A 24,822-nucleotide genomic window follows, 5' to 3' on the forward strand; every position below is an offset into this window, starting at 1 on the left:
AAACACCCCCATGATTTAACCAATAGTTCCTTGAATCATTTCTGATTGATAAGTCCTGATAAGTCCTCAGTGGTGGATTTGTAGTAGGATCACAATCATGTGATCATCAGCAGGCAGCTGATGTAGTGTTCACTTGTTGTCATGGTTACAGTGATGCTGTGACGCTATCTCACAATGATACAGAAATCTTTAACAAATCCGTGGATCCAGACTATAAACTGCATCACTGACAAAATCTAATCACTTGGTCCTTGTGTCATTTCTGACCTTCCCTGAAAATTTCATCCAAATCCATCAGTCCAACTGTGATCCTGCTACAAATCCACCACTGAGGACTTATCAGGACTTATCCATCAGAAATTATACCAGGAACCACTGATTAAATTGTGGGAGTGTTTCTGAGTCCCATCGATTTCTGCAGTCCACTACATATTTAGATCAAGCAATTACAAAATGATGCAAATTTTGTTCAAAACGACTAGAAGTTTTTCCAAAATGACTCAGACTTTCTTCAAAATTAGATAAAGAACTATTAAAAATTACTTAAAACATGTTTAGAATGACTTATAATTGTTCGAATTTCTGCATTTTTGGTTCAAAATAATTCAGATTTTCCTTAAAATTAGATAAAAAAATATCCAAATTGCCTTGAATCTTGTTCAAAATGAATAAAAATTGTACAAAATTCCGCAATTTTTCTTCAAAATAAATTCAGATTTCTTCAAAATTAGATAAAAATATCCAAAATTATTTAAAACTTGTTCAAAATGAATTAAAAAATTGTCCAAAATGACTTGAAATTTGTTCAAGACAATTCGGTATCCGTACATAACGCACACATGCAGAACACACGCCTGTGCTCAGTGCAAGGTTATTTAGTTTGTGGGTTCATCTATATTAAATGGACACATTCTATGGTGCTGTGATTTCTGATCATCAATAACTAATAAGCAAATGCTGCATTTCTGACAATGCCATATGGGGGAATGGACAGCCTTGGAGGAGGACTGTGCTCTCTGAGTGCTTTTCTAGTTAATGAAGTAACATGTTCTCGGTTATCACATGCTGCTAATATGTTATAGCTGATTAACAATAATCGATATCAGCCCTAATAACAGCCTGAGTTTCTTGGCAGCAGCTGCAGAGATACTCACTGACGATGTGTCCGGTGGTCTGGAAGGCCAGCTCCACGATAGTCTCATCGTGGTCGGAGGCGGCCTGATGAAACACTGAGAAGATGTTCTTCCAACCTGAACGGATGTTTGCGGCCTGCGAGTTCACCATCTGAGCAACACACCTGATCACCATGTCTCTGATGGTGGGAGACCTGAGGGCCGCAACGAAACCAAATGTAAATCTGTGCTTCTTAGACGCATTATTATAACCTCAAATCAACACTCTACACTCCTACAAACAAATTCTGTCAAAGCTCAGTTTCTCCTTCAAAATCACAACATTCTCCACCTGTTCTTCTTCATGATGTGCTCAAAAGGCCTCAGGAAGTCCTTCTGGAAGCGGAAGTTTGCCAGCTCCCCCTTTTCCAGGAACTTCATGGAGAGCTGCCTCAGCGAATCGACGGCAAAGATGGCCACGTCCTCGTTGGGGTTACAGCCCACCTTTAGGCGACAAGAAGAATCCATGAAGCTCTGACAGCCGCAAAAATAATCATTCTGCTGTGAAGAAACTATAGGTTAACCCAGCATTACTGAATGTTTTGGTCCCACTAACAAAATCACCTCATTTAGTTGATATGGCTAACATGCTTGCTAACAGTCTATTATGCTTACAGTTACAGATTAGCATTAGCATTCATTTAGCATTGGATTTGTGGCCACTTGGAGAGTGTAGATCCAATACTCATTCCCTTTTGATGTATCTATTGCCAGTGTTTGTGGAAAAAAATGTTTCTATTTGGCTGCTAAATGCTTTGCTATGTTCACCAGCTAACGGCTAACCGTGTCTTCTTGTGCTATTTTGTGCCGAAAACGGCTGATTAAAGCAGTTCAACTAAACCAAAACAGCAAAACAGTCAAACTCATTTTAGATGAGGGGCCGCATTCAGGCCAGTTTGATCTCAAGTGGGCCGGACCAGTTTTTACTATATGATCAAAACGACGAAAGTCAGACAAAAAAACCCCAACGAAAACAAGAAAAAATACTGCGAAAATGAGACACAAAATGAGAAAATAAAAAGACAAACGACACGAAATAAAAAAAGAGACAAAAAATTAGATAAGTTACACGGCAACAAAAAAATCGACAAACAACAAAAACGAGAACAAAAACACAAAAAGGCATGTAAAACAACAAACAAAGAAAAACACAAAAGAAAAAAAACAAGACCAAAAACACAAGCGAGACAAAAAGGAAATGCAAAACAGACAAACAATTTGACAAAAAAGTTACAAAGCGAAAAAAATTGGACAAATTACAAAAACTCCACACAAAACAAAAATACGACAAAAACCACAAGCGAGACGGAAAGGAAGCACAAAACGACAAAAACGAGAAACAAAACAACAAAAACATGAGGCAGAAGTCAGACAAAAAAAGACAAGAAACAACAAAAATGAGACAAAATATTACAAAAATGAGACACAAAACGACAAAAGAACAATGAGCAAGCTAGTATTTTACTTTATGATTAAAACAATTCGTCATGGTCTAGAAATGATAAATTTATAGTTTTACTAATTTACAATCTGCAGTTAATGTCTCTGGAACTTTTACACTTTGAGGGCCGGATTGGACCCTCTGGAGGGCCGCTTTTGGCACGCGGGCCGCATGTTGAACACCCCTGTTGTAAACAATAAAAACCAGAACAATGAGCTAAAATACTGTAAAATGGCAGATGATGATTTTCTGTGGCTTTCTGTGTCACGACCAGAAGAATATTGTGTGTATATTTTAAGGTATTGACTAAAAATACTGTTAAGAGCAGTAACTTTGAAAAGGCATCTGTTCCTGTCACACGTCTGCAGTCTAAATAATCCATCCCAATTTGTGTCTCTGTGCCTTAATTTTGGGTAAATAAAAAGCTCAATAAATAATAATAGTATCACTGCACTGTTTAACTGCATAAATGTACGATATCAGGTCCAAAACATGTCCTACTTTAGTTCATAAAAATAAATGATGTCCCTCTCAGATGCTGCAGACACACAGCCTGTGTAGACTTAGTTAAATGGCTCTGTAATGGTGATAAATCAGAGTCCTCTGGGGGTAATTCAGGACAAAAGTGGGTCTGCAGAGCAGTAAGTAGCAACACCAGAGCAACACCGTCATCCTAAAGTCTGATATCACATGCCTCACTAGAAGAAGAGTCCTACACGCTCAAACTGAACGTTGGAAAACTTGTTTTAGTGTTTCTGCTGTGACCACCTGAAACATTTTGTAGCAAAAAATGAAGCACGGAGCAGCTGTACCACATAAATGATCGCAGACTGCACAGATTTTGATGGATTGTTTCCTATTTATTGAACCAACTGTACTCTCCACATCACTGTAAATCAGGGGTGTCAAACATGCAGTCCGTGGACCAAAACCGGCCCTCCAGAGGGTCTAATCCGGCCGCTGGAGGACTTTGTGAAGTGTAAAAATAACAGAAAAAAAAATTAACTGTAAATTGTAAATTTGCAAGTTTAACTAATTTCTGAACCATGACAAGTTGTTTTGATCACACGGTGAAATATTAAATTGCTTCTTTTGTCGTTTTGTTTTTGTTGTTTTTTGTCGTTTGTCTCCCACTTTGGTCATTTATTCTCGTTGTTTTGTGTTTCTTTTGTCGCCTTTGTGTTTTTGTCTTTTTTCATGTTGTGTTTTGTTTTATTCGTTGTTTTGTGTAACGCTTTTGTCGTTTGTCCATTTTTCTGCTGCGTTGTACCTTTTTTGTCTGATTTTTTTGTCTCTTTTTTGTTTTGTTTCACGTTGTGTGTCTCATTTTTTTGTCATTTTGCTTCTTGTTTTTGTCATTTTTGTCTCATTTTTATAATATTTTGTCCATTTTTTGTTGTTTTTAATCTTTTTTGGCAGATTTTTATTGTCTCCTTTTTGTAATATTTCCTCTTGTTTTTGTAGCTTTTGTTTTCCTCATGCTTTTGTTGCTTTGTTTCTCATTTTTGTCAATTTGCGTTTCCATTTTGTCTCGCTTGTATTTTGTGTCTTATTTTTGTCTTCTTGTGTTTTCCTTATTGGCAGTTTTGTGTACTGTTTTTGCCGCTTTGTGTCTTTTTGTCCCGCTTGTGTCGTTTGTCCATTTTTTTGCCACTTTGTAATTTTTTTGTCATATTTTTGTTTTGTTTCATGTCGTTTGTCTCATTTTTTGTCATTTTGAATCTCGTTTTAGTCCATTTTTGTAATATTTTGTCTTGTTTCTGTTGCTTTTTTGTCTGATTTTTGTCGTTTGATCGTCAAGTAAAATACTATGTCAACAGTTCCAGATGACTAAATGTTGTGTTCCATTTGTAGACACTCTGATCTGGAAGTTGTAATGTGGAAATGATAAACTGAATATTGATGAAACTGAACTTTATTTTCTTAAGAAATTTCAGTTTGTTCCTAATGTTTGGTAAAAAGATAATTCCTTAAATGTGAACATTTTCAGAATGAACTTTTTTGCACAAAAACAAAGGAGAGATTAGCAGTTGTGGTTATTTACAGGATATTATGCTGTGATTTTACTGGTCACTGGAGATCAAATTGGGCTGAATGTGGAACCTGAACTAAGATGAGTTTGAACCCCTACTGTAAATGAGTGCATGGAATTTATGGTTCTTCAAGATTTAAAAAAGAAAAGTCTTCTAACTGCAGAAGAATTGCCATGTGACGTGTTCATTTCTACTCAAACCTTGTTGAAGTGGTCTCCTATGACCTGCCAGATCCGGGACCACTGCAGCCTGATGCGGTTCATGTTGTAGTAAGAGATCTCCACGATCTTCTGCAAGCTGAACATCCTCGGCTGGTGGGCTGAGGCCAGCTCGTCCATGGACACGGCGCACAGCCACCGCACAAAGTCCACTGGAAGAAACAGAACGGCAACGCTTTATGAGTTTCTATTCTTAGTCTGGAACGCACACAAACGGAGACGCTGGAGTTAACGGACAGAAGGAGGCGCTCACCGATCGCATTTCCATCCAGTCTGGTGGAACCGGTGAAGATCCTGCAAACATGAAAACAGCTTTAACATTCATCCATTATAAAAGATAAAAACAGATGCACTAAAGGTGTGCTTTCATCATGTTCTGCTCGTTTCTCACCGATCCACAGCGACCACCACACTCTGAGAGCTGGTTTCTCCCACTGACTCCTGGATGTGAGCCATCTGCCTCTTGTCCTGACTTCCCACCAGGTTACCTGCAACAGGTTTAATGAATTTAGCATCAACAGTCCAATAATAGACGCACACAACATATGAAAAGGAGTTTCAAGAGCACAATTAACTCTTTATTAACCCTCTAAACGCAAAATCCCACAAGCAGGTTTGATGGGCATGTTTTCTTTAATAAAAACTCAATTCAGTAGGATTTACACTACCGGGTCAGTTAGAAATGTCCTTATTTTTGAAAGAAAAACTCTTTTTTCCAATGAAGATAACATTAAACGAGTCCAAAACCCAGTGTAGACATTGTTAATGTGGTAAATGACTATTCTAGCTGGAAACAGCTGATTTTTAATGGAATATCTCCATAGGGGTACAGAGGAACATCTCCAGCAACCATCACTCCTGTGTTCTAATGCTACATTGTGTTAGCTAATGGTGATGAAAGGCTCATTGATGATTAGAAAACACTTGTGCAGTTATGTTAGCACATGTATAAAAGTGGGAGTTTCGTGTAACCAACAATAAATGCGATGGCAGCAAATAAACTTAGGTTTAAAGTGGGCAAATGTGTGTAAAAAAGACAAAATTCGGGGGTAAACTGTGCACAGAAGTTAGGTTGTGTTTCCTACCCAGCCCCAGAGGCATGAACTCCTCCGTCCCCGATGGTAAACCCCTGATGCCGGCCTCCCGATCCCGCACCACCCCTGAGATGTAGCGCGTCTTCACCCCTGTACCGATCAGCTGGGCGAGCTCCAGCTGACTGATGCACCGCAAGATCTGCAACACACCGGCAACAGGAGTTACAGCTGCACGACTTCACTCGTGATTAAGCTCCTCTTGATGTAAATCTAGACTTGCACCTCATGCCAGGAGTTGCCCAGGTAGTTTCCATCGGTGTGGGCCACCGTGATGAGAGTCTTTATGGTGTCGATGTTCTTCTGCTTCATCTCCGTGATGCTGGAACTGGCCGTCAGCAGAGTGAACCTGGCCAAGGCCTGAACATACGCATCTCTTTCCAGCTACAGACAGAAAGGTCCAGTTACTACACAGAATCACGCAGCTGTAAATGATAATATCAGTGAAATGAAAGGAGCAATCAGGCATCAGAGTGTGGACAACATCACCAGACCTGCATGCTGAAGATGCAGGCGATCCTGATGGCACATCGAATGCCCTCCAGACACAGCGAGGCCACTTCTGGATCGTCACAGTCCTGCAGTCCTACACTGAAAGCTGCCAGCAGTGGAGTCCAGGCAAGCTAAAACACACAGAAAGACTTAGAACACGGGAAAAACTCACAATCTTACCAAGTCTATTTGTCTTATTTTTATTCCAAATGTCTCATCCCGCTTGATTTAAGATAAATTCACTTAACAAGTGACATTTCAGCAGATGGAGGGACTTGTTTCAAGACAACGCATCTTAAATATCTTGTTAAGTCAAACAACCTTGAAATTATCTTGTTTGACCATCGTGTCGTCCTGCAGGTCAAATTGACTTGTTTTAAAATTTGAAAATGTGGGGGGAAAAAAATTTCACAGTGAAACTTCTGATGTCCACATTTTCAACATTTTTAGGAAATCTTTGAACATTTTTTGGTGGAAAAATAGAAATGATAAAAACGTTTCTTTAAGAACATTCACATAAAAATCAACCAAAATCCAGCAAATTTCGTTGGATTTTGGTTGATTTTTTGTGAATGTTCTTACGAAAATATTAAAAGTATTCCTGATATTTATGTAATCACTTTAGATATTTTTAGGATTTTTTTTGGAGACTTTTACTCATTTTTAAAAAATATTTACCGTATTTTCCACACTATACGGCACATCGGATTGTAAGGCGCAGTCTCGATTACGGGTTTATTTCTGTACTTAAGCCAAATATAAGGCACACCGTATGATTGGGCGCACGCTAAAACAAGGAAACAGAAGCAAAACAGTGAGTTTGGTTGAACTTCATTCTACTACGTATTTAAAAATACACTCATGTTATTTTTGATCAATCTTTTGTCACAAATCCATCAAAGTCCTCATCTTCTGTATCTGAATTGAACAGCTGGGCAATTTCGACATCAAACATGCCGGGTTCACTCTCGTCATTGTCGGAGTCAGTCTCGTTGCCGGGTGGCTGTTCAGCAATGATGCCAAAGGAACCATAACTGATTGAATGAGCCATTCCCAGTTTCACTGTACCGGCCGTGTGTACTTAGACTTGCATGGCTTAATCTTTGAGACAAGCATATGCTACTGGCAGGATCAACCAGGTAGCCCAGACGGGACAAGCGTGCGGTGCACGTCCGAGCGTAGAGCTGCGTGGCGGCGCCTGGTCAGGACCGGGGCCGTGAAGCGTGGCTGTGCTGGGGTGAACGGACAGACGGTGTGGCTTGTGTTATGTTCGCTGATTATAAAAGAAGAACTCCAGCTTAACTTAATTTTCACCATGCTTGCTCAGGGAGACGACAACAGACAAAACCATGTAGCGGTTCTTCTTCTACCTGTATACCAATGCCCCATGCTATATGTTGTTAGAAACCACTACTGACACCCTGTGGTATAAAGTGGCATGACAGTTAATCATCACAGCTTGGAGAAATGACCGTGTCGTCCGGAGAGTCGAACGATGCCAGCAATGATGCCGGCTTCCACGAAAGCTCGGACAATAGTCAGTACTGTACGTAGCTTTATGTAATGTTCTCTAATACCGTATTTTCACGATCAAAAGGCGCACCGTACTAAAAGGCGCATTCTCAGTTATGTGTGCCATTACTGTATTTAACACACACATAAGGCGCACCTGATTATATGGCGAGGGTTTTTATATACAATCCACGCCCACACTTCCCCCTTTAACGTTCTCATGGTGTCCTCTACTACATCCGCCTTACAACAACAACAACACACACAAGCATACAAGTGTGCGTATTTAAAAATAGAGCGGGAGCAAAACTGAGTTTGGTTGTGCTTTATTTAAGTATTGATTACAAAGTACTAACATTTTTTTAATCATCAATAGGCGCGGGCATGGTAAAACACACGGATTAAACAAGCACACAAGTGTCCGTATTTAAAAATAGAGCGGGAGCAAAACTGAGTTTGGTATTCACATTTTTTTTTACCGGTAATCGTCATCAATCAAACCCATGGAAGTCCTCATCCTCTGTTTCTGAATTGAACAGCTGCGCTAAACCTCCAGCAAACATGCCAGGTTCACTTTCTTCACTGTCAGAGTCACTTTCCGTGCCGTGCGGCGCCTCGGAAATGATGCCGGCTTTTGCGAAAGCTCGAACAACAGTGCCAGCAGACACGTTAGCCCAAGCATCTACAATCCATTCGCAAATTGTGGCGTAACTCGCCCGGCGCTGCCTTCCACTCTTAGTGAAACTGTGGTCTCCATCGGTCATCCATCGCTCCCACGCCGCTCGCAGCCTTACTTTGAACGGCCGGTTCACACCGATGTCCAGCGGTTGGAGTTCCTTTGTCAGGCCTCCCAGAATGACAGCAAGCTCAGAGTTCATTTGCTTCACTTGTTTTTTCACATCGGCTGTGCTCGATGATCCACTGCTCGAGTCTTTCCTCCAACTCGGGCCACCTCGCCTTATGTCCGCAGAAACTCAGCTGCGTCTTCTTGACCTGTCGGAGCTCGTTTTCCAGCTTCCTCCACTTGCGAACCATCGATTCATTAATCTAAAATTCTCTCGCGGCTGCTCGATTTCCATGTTCCTCCGCGTAGCTGATGGCCTTCAGTTTAAACTGTGCTTCATAAGCGTGTCTCTTTGCCATTTTCAGGATTGTTAAAACAACGATGTTCTGCATAGCGCACATACCTGTTCTTTTATATACAATCCACGCCCACACTTCCCCCTTTAACATTCTCATGGTGTCCTCTACTACGTCCGCCTTACAACAACAACACACACAGGACGCACTGCACCATAGGGCGCGCCGCACAATTTGAAGAAAATCCAAGACTTTTATGTGCGCCTTATAGTCGTGAAAATACGGTAGGTTTATCACTGTCAGCGTGTGTAGTGTACGTATTACGTCCCTATGTCAGCGTGAAATGGTCCGACAGTCAGATTTTGGAACTCAGTGCACACATAAGACGCACCAGGTTAAAAGGCGCATCGTCGATTTTTGAGAAATTAAAGGCTTTTAAGTGCGCCTTATAGTGCAGAAAATACGGTACGAGAATTTTCTTGCCAAATTTGGGGGATTTTTTTAAAATAAAGCTTTTAAGGGAATCTTAAGGAATTATTGGAATTTTCTTCCTGAAAGTTTTGTAAATTTTCAGAAATTTGGGGATTTTTTGGCTGATTTTTTGGATTTTTTCAGACAAGGAAACAATATCTTTTGGTGCCCATAAATGAAGACAACAGGAGGGTTAATACATCTCAAATTAGGAGGTTGCATGAAAGCAAAAATCTATTTTTGAGTGAAAAACTGCTTCTTTTGCATATCTGGCTTACTTCAAGACACCTACGCCTGACAATCCGGGTAAAATAGAGCTGAAAATAAGTTTTTTTCTGCTAATTTTAAGATCTCAATATTCTAAATATCACATCTTATTTCAAGAAATCTTACCAAGCCATTTTTTACATTTTCTACTGGCAGATTTTTTCACTAATTTCAAGGTAGAAGTTCCTTGAAATAAATGTTTTTTCTTGTTTTGAGAGGGACATTTGTGACAATTTATGACAATATCTTTAGATTGCAGACAAAAACAACACTGACCGCAGTTCTTCCCCATTTTCTAACATTTTATAGCCCTAAGAAGCTGCTGACATATCAAGCAAATGATCAAATTAATTGACAACAAAGGCAATGCAATAATTCTTTGAGATTAATGTCTAACACTTAAAGTCCTGATGCAACTCAACAAATAATGTTTGTGACTCCTTTAAACTTTCACCTTTGTGAGGTGTGGTCCACAATAGCAGATGCTTTGTGTGAAAAGAGAGTTTTCTGTAGAGCAAAGTCGCTCCAACCCAAACTCTGATCTTGTTTTGCTGATTGGTTCAGTTAAAGTTGACGTCGTTAGCCAGCAGGTTCACACACTTCTTCAAACTTCGGCTGTAAATTTTAGAATTCAACTGTATTGTGTATGTATGTAGTATGTAAAAAGAGCACATGTAATACCTTGAACATGGGCCTGACGTGCTCCAGATGCGTAGCGCTGAAGAACGGCGCCTGAGCGTGACTCACGGCCTCCATCAGAGCCTTCGCCGTCTTCGCCATCTGCTCCATCTCCATGTTGTAAAGGAGGCGACGCTGCTTCTCACTGGCCACACCTGGAAAAAAAGAAAACCTGAATGTTACTGATCTGCTGGTGAACGGCGTCAGGAAGAGGCTGGAGGACGCCACAGTGACACATCTGTACTTTGTTGTTCTTAACTTAGAATGTGAGAAAACACGACTACTCACTCTGCTTGGTGGACTTGGGCGTGATGGAAAACTCTTTGCTCTCCTTCATGGCGATCTTCTTGCCCGCGATCTCGTCATAAATGGACGACAGATACTCCTCAGGCAGGTCCTTGCTGTCGTTAATGCCGCGGTTCATCTTGATGTACTGCTCCTTCGTCATTTTGTTCTTCACCTACACAAACAAGAAAAACACTCAGAGCACAGTACTTCACAAAGAAAGCACTGTGCTCTCTGCTCTCTGCTTCATATTGCTTTTATTCCTTCACCAGTTCAGCCGGTATTTTCCTGAATCAGACCTCGTCTTCTCCTCCAGTTGTCTTCTGTTTCCTAATTTAGATTTTTAAAATAATCTGTTTCAGTTTTGGAACACACAGTGGCTAAACCGCTTGTTTTATGTGTCAGAGTAGAAATAAAAGTAGGACTTTCTAACGCAGCAGCTAACGGCGTTGGATAGAGCAACACTAAAGCCGTTTATCAAAACACACTAGCAGTGTGGCGCTTTGTTTAATTGCATGTATTTGCATTAAACAACAAACACCAGCTCCCTAATTTCTAGCACATCTTTTTTGTCTCAACGCAGAGGCGCTAAGAGTGAAGGGCTGTCTGCTGCTGACGTTTAAATTACAGGTTAAAGAAAAGATGCTTTTAAAGTGGAAATCATCTTCATTCTGCCACACAAAGACTCTCTGTGAGAAAACATGAGTTAAATAGCCCGATTTTGTCAGAACAACAAAAAGATTGGTGACTGAAGATGTTATGCAAGTGAAAAGCAGAGAGCTTTGGTTTAACACATTCCAATATTGAACAAGGGGGTGAAATAGGGTGAAGAAAACAGACTTCTGTTCTGTGCTCCATGGAGAATAACACATCTTTTGATTTACTGTGATAGTCTTTACTGCTCTCAGCGTGTTTTCATTGCCTGACTGCGTCACCGCTCCCTGGATATCGTCTGTATTTCACACCTGCCTTCCCAGACTTTAAATTTCAGACCTAACTTCCTCCGTCACAGCGGTCTGTCAGCAGTGATAAATCAGCGGCGGCTATTTCCAGAATGAAGACAGATACTGGCCTGGGCAGCGTCCACATTCAGTCGAGTGAAACCACTGCTGTGGCACAGTAATGGAGCTGGTAAACAATAAAAAAATAAAATAGAGCTCAACTGGGCCGAAATAAAAGGTGAAGCCATCTGGAAAGCTCGCTGTGTTAACACCCGTCGTAAACCACGGTGCCATGTTCCGGTTTCTGATCAGCAAACTGAACAGCCAGTTCCATCTTTTTATGAAAAACAAAAGACAGTTTTTGGTCTGAAGGAGGTGAAGGAAGGGTCCTTCAAAAATAAGGACAATTCTAAATGACCTCAAACTTTTGAATGGTCACGTGTATGAATTAAAGTTGGTTGGTTAAAGTTGCTCAAAAATGAGCAAAAGTTGCTCAAAAATGAGCGAAAGTTGCTCTACATTAGTGAAAGTTGCTCTACATTAGTGAAAGTTGCTCTATACTAGTTTAAGTTGCTCTACATTAGCAAAAGTTGCTCTATAATAGTTTAAGTTGCTCTGCATTAGCTAAAGTTGCTCTACATTACCTAAAGTTGCCCTAAATTGGTTTAAGTTGCTCTACATTAGCTAAAGTTACCCTATATTAGCTAAAGTTGCTCTACATTAGCTAAAGTTACCCTATGTTAGCTAAAGTTGCTCTGCATTAGCTAAAGTTGCTCTACATTACCTAAAGTTGCCCTAAATTGGTTTAAGTTGCTCTACATTAGCTAAAGTTACCCTATATTAGCTAAAGTTGCTCTACATTAGCTAAAGTTACCCTATGTTAGCTAAAGTTACCCTATGTTAGCTAAAGTTGCTCTACATTAGCTAAAGTTGCTCTATATTAGTTTATATTAGTTAAAGTTGCCCTAAATTGGTTAAAGTTGCTCTACATTAGCTAAAGTTGCTCAATATTAAAGTTGTTCTACATTAGCCAAAGTTGTTCGATATTAAAGTTGCTCTAAACGAGTTAAAACTGCTCTATATTAATTACAGTTGCTAAAAATGAGTTAAAGTTGCTCTACATTAGCTAAAGTTGCTCTATATTAGTTAACTTTCATATTTTTCTTTCGCTCCTTAGTGACGTGTTTGTTTATCGCCTAAAGAAAGGCTGCAAATCCTTCATAAACACTCGTGGAAGTCAGGACCGTTGTGCGTTTCTGTAGACAGTGACTCAGATACGGTGACGGCAGTGAGAGGACGCAAACAAACATCAGCTCTCACCTGAGGACTGTGCAGGTCTGTGGTCAGCATGATGATGGAGTAGGCCAACACGTAGGCGGTGTCTGCACTGGCAAACAGCGTCTGTCTGTGGGACACAGTCAGCAGACGCACGAGTGAATACGACGTCTTTATGTTAACCGACAAGAAAAGAACCGAAAACTTCAGTCAGAGAAAACAGGTGGTTACAAACTTTATTTATTAACCAGGTTTTCTGCTTCAAACTCACATGAAACGGGGTGTTTAATGCATGACATGACTCTTTCTTTGCACAAAATGTACCAATCTTTTGGTACATTCAACAGGCTGTTTAAATAGAGAACTATGGGGAATATAAAGATGTATCCAAAACACAGGAACGCTGGCAGAAAACTGTTTACCACGTGTGAATATATTTATTTTCCTGATCAATGCAGCTGTGCAATAGAACTGTGAAATTTATTTTATTTAAACATGATAGTAAAGTGAAATTTGGTCCCATAATGCAACAAATCACTTTAATTTTGGGCAAAATCGAAGAGAAATTGATTCAGATTTGTTTCTTTGTCATATGCAGTTTAACACACAGTCAGAAAAACTAAAAACACCAAAAACTGGAGACACAGGAAATGCAAAAATATGACCGAAAGTATCAAAAACAGGAAAAATATAAACATTTAGGTGTCACTGATTAAAAAATATAAATATTAGTTGTTATTGACTGGATATCTTTGTGATAAATACCAACAGAATGATCAGTTTTCTAATCTGTGCTCCATCAGCTGCAGTCCTGGCGGCACAAAGGGACCAAACATACATAATTATCTGCATCATAAACTGAATGCATGCGGGTTCCCATGGCAACGTGATGTGACACTGCAACCACACGGCTTCATGCAGTGGTTTTAGTGATGCACAGATCAGCAGGTTTGCAGATAAAACATTTTCCCTCAGCTAAAGATCTGCATCGCTCAGAGAATCATCACAGAAGTGTTTAGTTAAAGGGAAAGGCTTCTTAGAGTCGATTTAACAGAACAGAACCTCCTCCTGCAGCATCAGTTACCATGGAGATCCAGCAGGTTAAAAGCCTTTGTGACACTGAAAGCTCTGATTTAACCTCAACATGCCTTCTAAACCTTTCGCAGCACTCAGCTCTCTGCTCTATAATCTCCCTAAACTCTACATTTTCTGCTGTAAAACTGCGCGTCTTACCCCTGGTTGCACTCCAGGTACCGAGCAGCAAACTTCTCCATCAGCCTGTCGATCTTCTGGGCCTCCCCCGGCAGCCTGAAGCCCTCCAGAAACGCTCTCAGCGCAGAGACAAAGTCCCGACCGCAGAAGTCCAGCTGGTCCACGTAGCAGTACATCACCTCTTTGTTGACCTTGATGTTCTCTCCCAGGAACTCGCCGACCTGCGTCTGTAGATGCAGGAATAAAACAGTTAGGTCAGCGCTGTCAAACTCATCTTAGTTCAGGTTCCACATTCAGTCCAGTTCGATCTCAGGTGACCAGTAAAATCACAGCTTTATAACCTAGAAATGACCACAACTCTAAATATTTCACTGTTTTGGTGCAAAATAGTTCATTCTGGAAATGTTCACATTTAAGGAATTATCTTTTTACAAAAATTATGAACAACCTGACATTTCTTAAGAAAAATAAATTCAACAACATTCAGCCTCAGTTTATCATTTACACATTACAAGGTACAGATGGAACTGAACAATCTAGTATTTAACTCTATGATCAAAACAGTTTGTCATGGTCTAGAAACTATTTCAAATTTACATTCATTTCCACGTCTGTGTAGGAATCCTGAGCACCACATTATACAAACTAAAGAAGGTTAAGTTGTCACCCTGCCTTGTAAATGCATAAAATTCATCCATAAGAAACACATAGCAGTTGTGGCAGTACAGTGGATTTACTTTAACTTTTATTGAAAAACTTCATTTAATGTCAGCTTTGTCATTTCGACACGTCCCACGGACCAGATCAGACCCTCTGGTGGGCCAGTTTTGACCCGCGGACTGTATGTTTGTGAAACAGCACTTATTTTGATGCCTTCTAGTGGTCAGACTGTTCAATCAAGCCTGCTCCCTGTGCAATAATAATGTAAATAAGACAAACACTATCTGCAATATCAGACAATTCCTCCATGTTCTGATTTTTTATTTTTCATATTTAATACTATAAACTCTTATATTTCTTCTCTTAAAGGAGAAATAATCAATCTATACCTGTGCACTGTTCTTTTCTGTCTTTGCTGCTGTAACACTGCAAATTTCCCCGCCGCAGGATCAGTAAAGGTTTCATCCATCCATCCATCCCCCACTGTTATTCATAATTCTCATACCTTTAGTTCTCTGCTACTGTCTACCAGACCTCTTGATCTAATCACCATTTGTTCTTTGTTCTCTGACCCTCCGTCACTGATTAGCAACAATATAATAAAATAGCCACTATTCACCTTGGTATTTACATACAGCTCCCTCTCTACCCTCTGAACATCCCTAGAAAATGTGAATTGTGTAAATGTTCTGAGTCGGTAAACCCACCATGTACCAGAACACTAACAAACACAGCAAACTTTGAAGGTGTAAAAGTGAAATTTCTCCCTGAGTTAGAGTAGCAACGCCAGATTCAGGGCCCACTCCGCGGTGAAAACTGGCCTAAAAGGGCAGGCTGTGCTTTGGCGTCCTCTAGTAATTAAATACTGGGTTGCTATTATTTACAACAAAGACTGTTAGATGCAGCTAGAGCGAGTGAGCGGAGCGGAGCTTCTACAGCTGATCGCCGCGCTGCTTGGGACACACGGGAAAATGAAATAGGGAAGTTGGTGCAGAGAGCAGCTGAATATTCTGCCCATTCACTCTGGTCAAGTGGTCCATATCATCTTCTATTGTTTTAATATTAGATTTCACCGAAAGTGTCTAAATATGAAAATGTAAAAGCTTGTAACTTTGGAATTACTTACTGTATTTTAAAAATTTCAACTTTCTATCCTCTATGACCCTATACAGAAATGATTGGTATTTACAGAATTTTAAATTTTGCTCTTGCATTGCTAGTTAGAGGACTGATCTGTTTTGAGTTTGCGTAGCTGCTCACCGTGTCCAGTCTGTCCTCTTGGTGGAGGAACTGGGCGATGTCCTCGGCTGTGGAGCCCAACATGCCCTGGTCCTGCAGGTACTGGATGCCTCGCTTTGGCTTCTTGTTGAAGCTGCAGACGGAACAAAAAGAAGACAAACCTGAGCTCATCAGTCCTAACTGAATCCCAGCTAAGCTGAGGAGAAGAACTCACAGTTCAATGCCGTGCTCGATGATGTCCTTCTGCTGCTTGATGACCTCGTACTGCTCCGGGTGGTCGGCCAGCGACGTGGCGACGCTCGACGACACGGTGGAGTCCAGAGAGCTGATGCTGTCCCGACGTCCTGCCAGCTGCTCAGGAAGCTTCAGCTCTGCGGCCTCGTTATCGGACGGATGCTCCTGACCTGAAACATTTACACAACAAGTTCACGTTTAGTCTAGACTCCCCATCCTCCTGTACATCATCAACACATCCACCACACTTACCCAGGTTGGCCTGGAGGTTTGGGTTGACGTACATGTCTTTGCTCCACTCCACCATACATTTGAGGATGGACACCAGACACTCCAGACCCTTTTTACGAAGGCTCAGCTCCTAAACACAAGTCACACAAATGATTCCAGCATTTAGCAAAGAACTTAAAAGCTAGAAATTAAAATATAAATGCAAAATTAGATGGCCAAAAGGACCCCTGACGTACCTGCAGAGGAGTCATGCCGAGTTCCTGTCCGCTGCGGCCCTGAGCGATTTTCGACAGGTCGTTGACGAGACGCTCGAAGATGTTGGCGGCGTTCAAGTCGCAGTCGTAGTTCACGTAGATGTCGACCACACACTGAGCATCTGGAGGGAGAAATACAGCGTAGTTCAAAGACTTTTCAATAAGGATGTGGACATAAACTTCTAATCCTCAGCATCTTTGACATAATTAAACGCGTTCCAAGAATAAAGCGTTCTTATTGCTTACATGTTCATAAAGTTTTAGCAGTGAAATGGAAACTGATTGTTTCACAGGGCCGTGCAATGACAAAATGTTGTTTTTTCCAGCATTTTTGCCAAATGCATTACCAATTAAACTAACAATGTAGGCTTTTGGTGACAAGGTATCATGGCAAGATGATCAGCTAAGTACTAAAAGTCATCTCTAGAAATCTACCAAGGTGAATCAAAAAGCTTTTGGTCTCACCCAGAAAAAAAGTTGAACTTGTAAACTATAAAACCTTACATCAGCGTCCACAAAAACCATGACATTTGAAGCAATCAAAGAAAGCAGGACATTGGATCAGAGGTTTTGTGGACGCTGACAGCAGATTTTATAGTATGAAATTAAACAGCACAATGGGAGTTATGCCATTTGTTTGCCATCTGAAGCAGAGAACTTTTTGAAGTGCCCTCATTAACGATATCCAAAGTAGTTCTTCAGTTCTGAAGAAGCCTCTTGGATGAGAGGTGAAACGTCTTCAAGGAACTTTCTTAAAGTCCAGTGGATTTATTTAAACTACTTTGGATAACCATGACCTGGATGAATGAGAACCTACACAGACATCTCATTAACGACAGCAAACCCTTTTTTGAACGTTTTAAAACATCTGTTTACTGGCTGTCTCTGCAACAGGATGAACAAACATGACCTTTGTGCTCTGGGTTTGCATGTCACGCCACTGGAGCACACAGACATGCAAAGATTTGATCGGTACTAGCAGAAAAAAACTGCTGTAAACATGTTTAACTGAACAGGGTGACCTACAACTCAAGGGGCGATGTACAAGGGTACTTTAAAAAACCAGAAACAAGGGGCATAACTCCCACTTTGGTACATAACTGTCGACTGTAAAGCCTTATGTCACCGTCTATGAATATATCGCAAAGAAAACAGTGAAAACTAGAAAAACACTCAGAGAGCGCATACCTCCGCCATGCTGTTTGTCTGTCTGTGTGTGTGTGTGTGTGTGTGTGTGTGTGTGTGTGTGTGTCTCTGTCTGTTAACAGCATTACTCAAAAAGTTGTGGACGGATTTTCACCAAATTTTTACAGGATGTCCGGAAGAGTAAGAATCGATTAGATTTTGGAGGTGATCCGAAGCTCTCTGTCCAATTGAGAGATGGCCTGGCGGCCATCTCTCAATTGTCCTTCGACCTTCAAAAAATTCCTGGATCCAGACGGTGATTCGGATCACCTCCAAAATCTAATCGATTCTTACTCTTGCTCTTCCGGACATCCTGTAAACATTTGGTGAAAATCCGTCCACAACTTTTTGAGTAATGCTGTTAACAGACAAACAGACAGACAGACAGACAGACAGACAGACAGACACACACACACACACACACAGACAAACAAACTCCGGTGATTACATAACCTCCTGGCAGAGGTAACAAACCAACTTTGTGCCTCCCAAAAAGTTAAAGACAGTGGCATCTGTCTGTAAGATGATGGATTCAGTGTTTTGGGACAGTGATTGACAAAAGGGTCAAACTGGGGATTACTATCATGATATAAGAATTGCTGAATTAAAGGAAGCAGAATAAGGAATAAATGAGAGCAAAGCTTAAAATAATGCCTCTGTCTACGAAGAACTGTTGGCAGAAGCAGCCAAATGTGGCTTTTGGACAGAATAGTGAAGCTTGAACATCGATGGACCAAAGGAGATCATGTTGAAAACGAATGCACGGACGGTCGTGTTTTTTCATGTTGTTGCAGAGTGAATTAGTAAATGGCAGCAGATTTCCACATGTTGGTACAAGGGTACTTCAAAACAACAGCTTTCTACTCCTTTTTTCTTTGTTTCAAATGTTTAGCTTTTTGTAAACAGTGATGTACGACTTTATGGAGAACAGTTTCCCAGATGAGGCCCAGAAGTTTTTGCAGAACATTCGTGGGAGGTGCTGATTTTGTTTTTTTTTTTAATCATCCTACCATCTGTTCTTGAACAATCTTTCTCCTGTGATGTTTTCTGGTGAACTTTTTGCTCTATCAGTGACTTTGTACCTGCACAGATGCGTGTTAGCGTCTGGATAACCATCCACTTGTGCTCGAAGGAGCTGGTCGACGTCTCCAGGATGGTCAAAAAGATCTCCCGGAAAAACACCTGGAGGTGAAGAAGAACGAGGCAGGAAAGGTGAGAAAAAAGCAAGACTTCATGTTCTAAGATTTGGTCGCTGTTTCTCTGCAGTGTTCACCTCAATCTGCATCTTCAGATGGACTTTGAAGTGAGACAGCAGCGTGAGGAAGATGGCCAGTGAGAGCTCGAACACCTCGGGCACGGACGAGACGCCGTTTTTGGACAACGCCACGCACAGATACTGTTTGATGGCGTTGACGAACATCTCGTGGGTGCGAAACACTGGGCCGGCGCCCTGCAGCACCGACAGCAGCAGCTGTAAGGAGACGATCTTGGACCTCAACTCATGAGATCTGCAGGACGAGAGGAATGACACGGACATCAGTAGAAATTCTCATGCATGAATGGCACAGTTTACTCTGAGGGGGAACGGTGGTTATTCAGCATCTTATGAAGGGCAGACTGAATTCTTTGTGAGCTTCTTCCTGGGTTCGTTTTACTCAGATCTATTCACGCTAACTGGCCCGCGGTCTAATGTTACGGTAACCAGAGATGACAGGGCCACACCGGGATGGAAAAGGGCAAGCTAACGTGAGGACTGAGCCGAGGCACGAAGCCAAAGGACGCTATTCTTTTTCATTTTTTGGCTAACTATAGCGTGACAACAAATAAAAACAGACAAAAGTGAATCAGAGCAGGTTTGCATGCCACAGAAAGATCCATTCTCTATATACCGCTTTATCCTCACTAGGGTCGCGGAGGGTGCTGGAGCCTATCCCAGCTGACTCGGGCGAAGGCATGCCACAGAAAGATAATCATCCAAAAAAAAAAAAGACTTTAGGTCAGGATGTGTATGGGAATGTGTTTAAAAATACCTTTATGCTATGATTTAATCTGTAATTTGGGGAAGCAAGATACGGAAATGTTCAAAAACACTCACTTTGGATCAGGAGGACCGTCAGCTAGAGGCTTCATGGAGAGTTTACACAAAGATCGAAACACCAGAAACGCGTCTTTCTGCAGGATGTGGGAGAACCGAGCGGCGTTGTGAGGACCCTGCAGCGCTTCAGCATCCTGACAATGAACAAGAAGAAGAGATTCAACCGACTCTATACGACACATTTACATTAAAAATACAAACTGGTTTCTCTGAAGTGTAACGGAAGCTTCCAGACTCACAGCAGAGATCCAAATATTTCAAAATAAAGCTACCGAGTGCAACAAGAACTATGACAGCTGAAGTATCACCAGCTTTTCTATCAGTAACAACAACACTGTCTGCTCCAAATTACACCCAGAAACATTTAGAGAGACTTCTGATCAGACACTCTGGATAGTTGAACTAATTTACCTTAATCTATTTTTACGTTATCAAATCTGCTAATTTTCTGTATTTCTCAGCTTCAGCTGTGGGTTTTAACTTGATAATCCAACCTGAGAATTAGTTTGAGGCTCACTTTGGGTCCTGAAAACTTTAACTGGCATTTTAGACTAAATCACTTATTATTAACTGATAAAATAGATGCGTTAACACTGGATCTCTGACTTTACAGTGCAGAGTTTAAAGCTGTGTGAGAAACAGACGACTCAAAAAGGGAAATTAGTTTTATGTCTGTTTCAGCTGAATGTCAGTTGATTTGAAGGGTTTCATACCATAAAATTAGTCCAAAATGTGACTATTGTTGATGTTTATTTTTATACAGATGTTCGATATTATTCAAAGCTGCTCTACGTTAGTTAAAGTTGCTCTATATTATTAAAAGTTCATCGATATGAGCTAAAGTTGCTCTATTTTAAGTAAAGTTGCTCTATTTTGGTTAAAGTTGCTCTATATTATTAAAAGTTGCTCTATATTAGCTAAAGTTGCTCTGTATTAGCTAAAGTTGCTCTATATTAGCTAAAGTTGCTCTGTATTAGCTAAAGTTGCTCTGTATTAGCTAAAGTTGCTCTGTATTAGCTAAAGTTGCTCTGTATTATTAAAAGTTGCTCTGTATTAGCTAAAGTTGTTCTATATTAGCTAAAGTTGCTCTGTATTATTTAAAGTTGCTCTATATTAGCTAAAGTTGCTCTATATTAGCTAAAGTTGCTCTATATTAGCTAAAGTTGCTCTGTATTAGCTAAAGTTGCTCTGTATTAGCTAAAGTTGCTCTGTATTAGCTAAAGTTGCTCTATATTATTAAAAGTTGCTCTATATTAGCTAAAGTTGCTCTGTATTATTAAAAGTTGCTCTGTATTAGCTAAAGTTGCTCTATATTAGCTAAAGTTGCTCTATATTAGCTAAAGTTGCTCTGTATTAGCTAAAGTTGCTCTGTATTAGCTAAAGTTGCTCTGTATTAGCTAAAGTTGTTCTATATTAGCTAAAGTTGCTCTGTATTATTTAAAGTTGCTCTATATTAGCTAAAGTTGCTCTATATTATTAAAAGTTCATCGATATGAGCTAAAGTTGCTCTATTTTAAGTAAAGTTGCTCTATTTTGGTTAAAGTTGCTCTATATTATTAAAAGTTGCTCTATATTAGCTAAAGTTGCTCTGTATTAGCTAAAGTTGCTCTATATTAGCTAAAGTTGCTCTATATTATTAAAAGTTGCTCTGTATTAGCTAAAGTTGCTCTGTATTAGCTAAAGTTGCTCTGTATTATTAAAAGTTGCTCTGTATTAGCTAAAGTTGTTCTATATTAGCTAAAGTTGCTCTGTATTATTTAAAGTTGCTCTATATTAGCTAAAGTTGCTCTATATTAGCTAAAGTTGCTCTATATTAGCTAAAGTTGCTCTGTATTAGCTAAAGTTGCTCTGTATTAGCTAAAGTTGCTCTATATTATTAAAAGTTGCTCTATATTAGCTAAAGTTGCTCTGTATTATTAAAAGTTGCTCTGTATTAGCTAAAGTTGTTCTATATTAGCTAAAGTTGCTCTATATTAGCTAAAGTTGCTCTATATTAGCTAAAGTTGCTCTGTATTAGCTAAAGTTGCTCTATTTTAGTTAAAGTTGCTCTATATTGACTAAAGTAACTATTACTAATTAAAATTGCTCTACATTATTTAAAATTGCTCTATATTAGCTAAAGTTGCTCTATATTATTAAAAGTTGCTCTATATTAGCTAAAGTTGCTCTGTATTAGCTAAAGTTGCTCTATATTATTAAAAGTTGCTCTATATTATTAAAAGTTGCTCTATATTAGCTAAAGTTGCTCTGTATTATTAAAAGTTGCTCTGTATTAGCTAAAGTTATTCTATATTAGCTAAAGTTGCTCTATATTAGCTAAAGTTGCTCTGTATTAGCTAAAGTTGCTCTGTATTAGCTAAAGTTGCTCTATTTAGTTAAGTTGCTCTATTTTAGTTAAAGTTGCTCTATATTGACTAAAGTAACTATTACTAATTAAAATTGCTCTACATTATTTAAAATTGCTCTATATTAGCTAAAGTTGCTCTGTATTATTAAAAGTTGCTCTATATTAGCTAAAGTTGCTCTATATTAGCTAAAGTAACTATTACTAATTAAAATTGCTCTACATTATTTAAAGTTGCTCCACATTATTTAAAGTTGCTCCATATTAGCTAAAGTTGCTCTATAGTAGTGAAAAATATATTTCTGATTCGTTTAATGTTATCTTCATTTAAAAAACTGCTTTTCTGTACAAAATAAGGACATTTCTAAAGACCCCAAACTTTTGAACGTAGTTTATTTTCTTGAGGTGAAAAGTGAAAACCACTGGGCTGAAAAATTGCTGTTTAGCGACCAAACTGACAATTTATTGAGACTAAATAGCACGACACAAACGCCTTTACCGTGTGGGGACACTGGGGATAAATAAATAATGCTATTAACGCTGCTCACCAGCATGTCAGTGGAGGAAACTGAAGAACGATCCTCAATGATGCCGTTCATCTGCTGACCCTCTGTCCGAACCCGAGGAGGAGCCACATCTGTCTGCTCTGCAGCCGGGTGGACCGGTGCTGGAACAGAAGACAAAACCTTCAGGTCAGGATTCTGAAATAGGAACTGATTGATGTTTTTATACACTACCAGCCTACATAACCCATGGCTGCCTCCTAACATAGCCGTTTCCAGCTAGAATAGTCATTTACCACATGAACAACATCGAGACTGGGTTTATGGGGAAAAAAAAAACTTTTCTTTAAAAAATGAAGACGTTTCTAAGTGAGCCCAAACTTTTGAACAGTCATGTATGTTGTAATGACTTTCATGAGAACAAGAGGCAACAGATTCTGACCTGTTCCACTGTTGGTCTGTGCTGGCTGCTGTTCTCCTGAACTGTTCTCTGGTTTGTCCACTTCTTCAGCCTCCTCAGCTACGGTAGGAGACGTCTCTACAGCATCTTCAAAAACAGAATCTGAGGTAAAAAAAAAAAAAACACCAGAAACTGTAAATATTCATGAAGCTAATGTACGAAAAGCTGCAGAATCCACGTTACACATTCAGACGAGTGTTTTTCAGGCTTTTATTGAATTAAAACTTGAAATTTAAACTTAAACAAGCGTTAATTATAGATTAGAGCTGCTGTCTTAACACAGAAATGGTATCAAGGCTAAAAGGTGTGCAGGAAATTTGAATAAATCGAAGAAAAAGTCAGAGAAACAGGAAAAATTTGCACTAATTACAAATTAAATCTCTCTGAACACCAAGCCGCGAGGTTTGAACGTGGCTATTTTAAATGATAATAATAAAATAGTCACCAAAATTAGACCATTTATCAGAGCCAGAACCCATAAAAACTGAGCAAACAGTCTGATTTCTTACTTTACGACGGTCACTGAACTCATCATGTGTGAAATCTAAGCTTAAATTTGTGACATTTTATTGCTTTATTCTATATATTTCACTGAAAAAAATTTCCAAACAATACGCCATTTACAATAACCAGATGCTTTAAAAAAAAAAAATTCTGCACTCCTCTCCGAAACTGTGAAGGCATGATCGACTCGTCTGCGACCAAAAATCACGAGACAAAAATGCAGGGACTTTTCAGACAGGCAGTGTTTATACAGAGCAGATTGTAAGGAAACATTATATTAAAATCCCAAATACATATTTGCAAAAATACTCATTGCACGCAGAACCACATTTCTTCTAATATTGGCAACGGCAATGGGAACTTCAAAACTGAAGTCTGACCTCTTGACGGGGTGACCTGCTCTGCTCCTCCGTTCATGGGAGCGCCGCCTCCTTCAGGTTCTCCGTTGACAGACGGTGGTTCTGGTTCGTGGTCCTGCTCTGAGTCCGGGGCTGCTGGTGGTGGAGGGGTGGAGCTGGTGGTGTTGGTGAGGTCCGGGGTGCTGGCTGCCGGCGACGGGGAGCTCTGGGGCTCCGGTGTGGGCGTCCGATCGGACCGAGGGGAACCGGACCGCCGGCCGCCTGGAACCGGAGACGGATTCTGCTGGGGCAGACGGAGCCGGTCCTTCTCCTGCTCCTGAGCCTCCAGAGCCTGTGGAGGCGGTAGAAAGAGAACAAGATCTGTGAAAAAAAACGTTTAAAATAAAAATCCTGAGGCAACTACGTCGTTTTTTACATTTCATGTATTTAGATTAATTATGACACAGATTAGTCAGAACCTCATTTCTAACGAGCTGATTCAAAAGTTCTACTAAACCAGAAACAAAAGATTGTTCTCTAACATCTAACAGAACGTTAACCCAAATATTTAAGGACAAATCTGCAGTATTTCAGTTGGTTTGATCTC

At 40.1% G+C, this 24,822-nt stretch overlaps 1 protein-coding gene across 1 annotated transcript in view; it reads right to left on the reverse strand.

Moving 5' to 3' along the window:
* arfgef2 (ADP-ribosylation factor guanine nucleotide-exchange factor 2 (brefeldin A-inhibited)) overlaps positions 1-24,822 on the reverse strand; it is a 56,418-nt gene that overhangs the window by 17,151 nt on the left and 14,445 nt on the right. Inside the window, exons 6-27 of the mRNA XM_022208825.2 lie at positions 24,258-24,567; positions 23,356-23,475; positions 22,959-23,077; positions 20,067-20,200; positions 19,245-19,479; positions 19,054-19,153; positions 16,769-16,908; positions 16,554-16,662; positions 16,282-16,471; positions 16,089-16,200; positions 14,190-14,395; positions 13,002-13,086; positions 10,744-10,915; positions 10,459-10,610; positions 6,450-6,578; positions 6,181-6,339; positions 5,950-6,097; positions 5,256-5,352; positions 5,118-5,158; positions 4,847-5,016; positions 1,465-1,616; positions 1,155-1,327 (exon numbers count right to left, since the gene is read on the reverse strand). Of these exons, the coding sequence (XP_022064517.1) occupies positions 1,155-1,327; positions 1,465-1,616; positions 4,847-5,016; positions 5,118-5,158; positions 5,256-5,352; positions 5,950-6,097; positions 6,181-6,339; positions 6,450-6,578; positions 10,459-10,610; positions 10,744-10,915; positions 13,002-13,086; positions 14,190-14,395; positions 16,089-16,200; positions 16,282-16,471; positions 16,554-16,662; positions 16,769-16,908; positions 19,054-19,153; positions 19,245-19,479; positions 20,067-20,200; positions 22,959-23,077; positions 23,356-23,475; positions 24,258-24,567 (3,253 nt within the window). The remainder of the gene's footprint in view (positions 1-1,154; positions 1,328-1,464; positions 1,617-4,846; positions 5,017-5,117; positions 5,159-5,255; positions 5,353-5,949; positions 6,098-6,180; positions 6,340-6,449; positions 6,579-10,458; positions 10,611-10,743; positions 10,916-13,001; positions 13,087-14,189; positions 14,396-16,088; positions 16,201-16,281; positions 16,472-16,553; positions 16,663-16,768; positions 16,909-19,053; positions 19,154-19,244; positions 19,480-20,066; positions 20,201-22,958; positions 23,078-23,355; positions 23,476-24,257; positions 24,568-24,822) is intronic.

Source organism: Acanthochromis polyacanthus, chromosome 6 (assembly GCF_021347895.1).
Source record: "Acanthochromis polyacanthus isolate Apoly-LR-REF ecotype Palm Island chromosome 6, KAUST_Apoly_ChrSc, whole genome shotgun sequence".
NCBI classification, from domain to species: domain Eukaryota; kingdom Metazoa; phylum Chordata; class Actinopteri; family Pomacentridae; genus Acanthochromis; species Acanthochromis polyacanthus.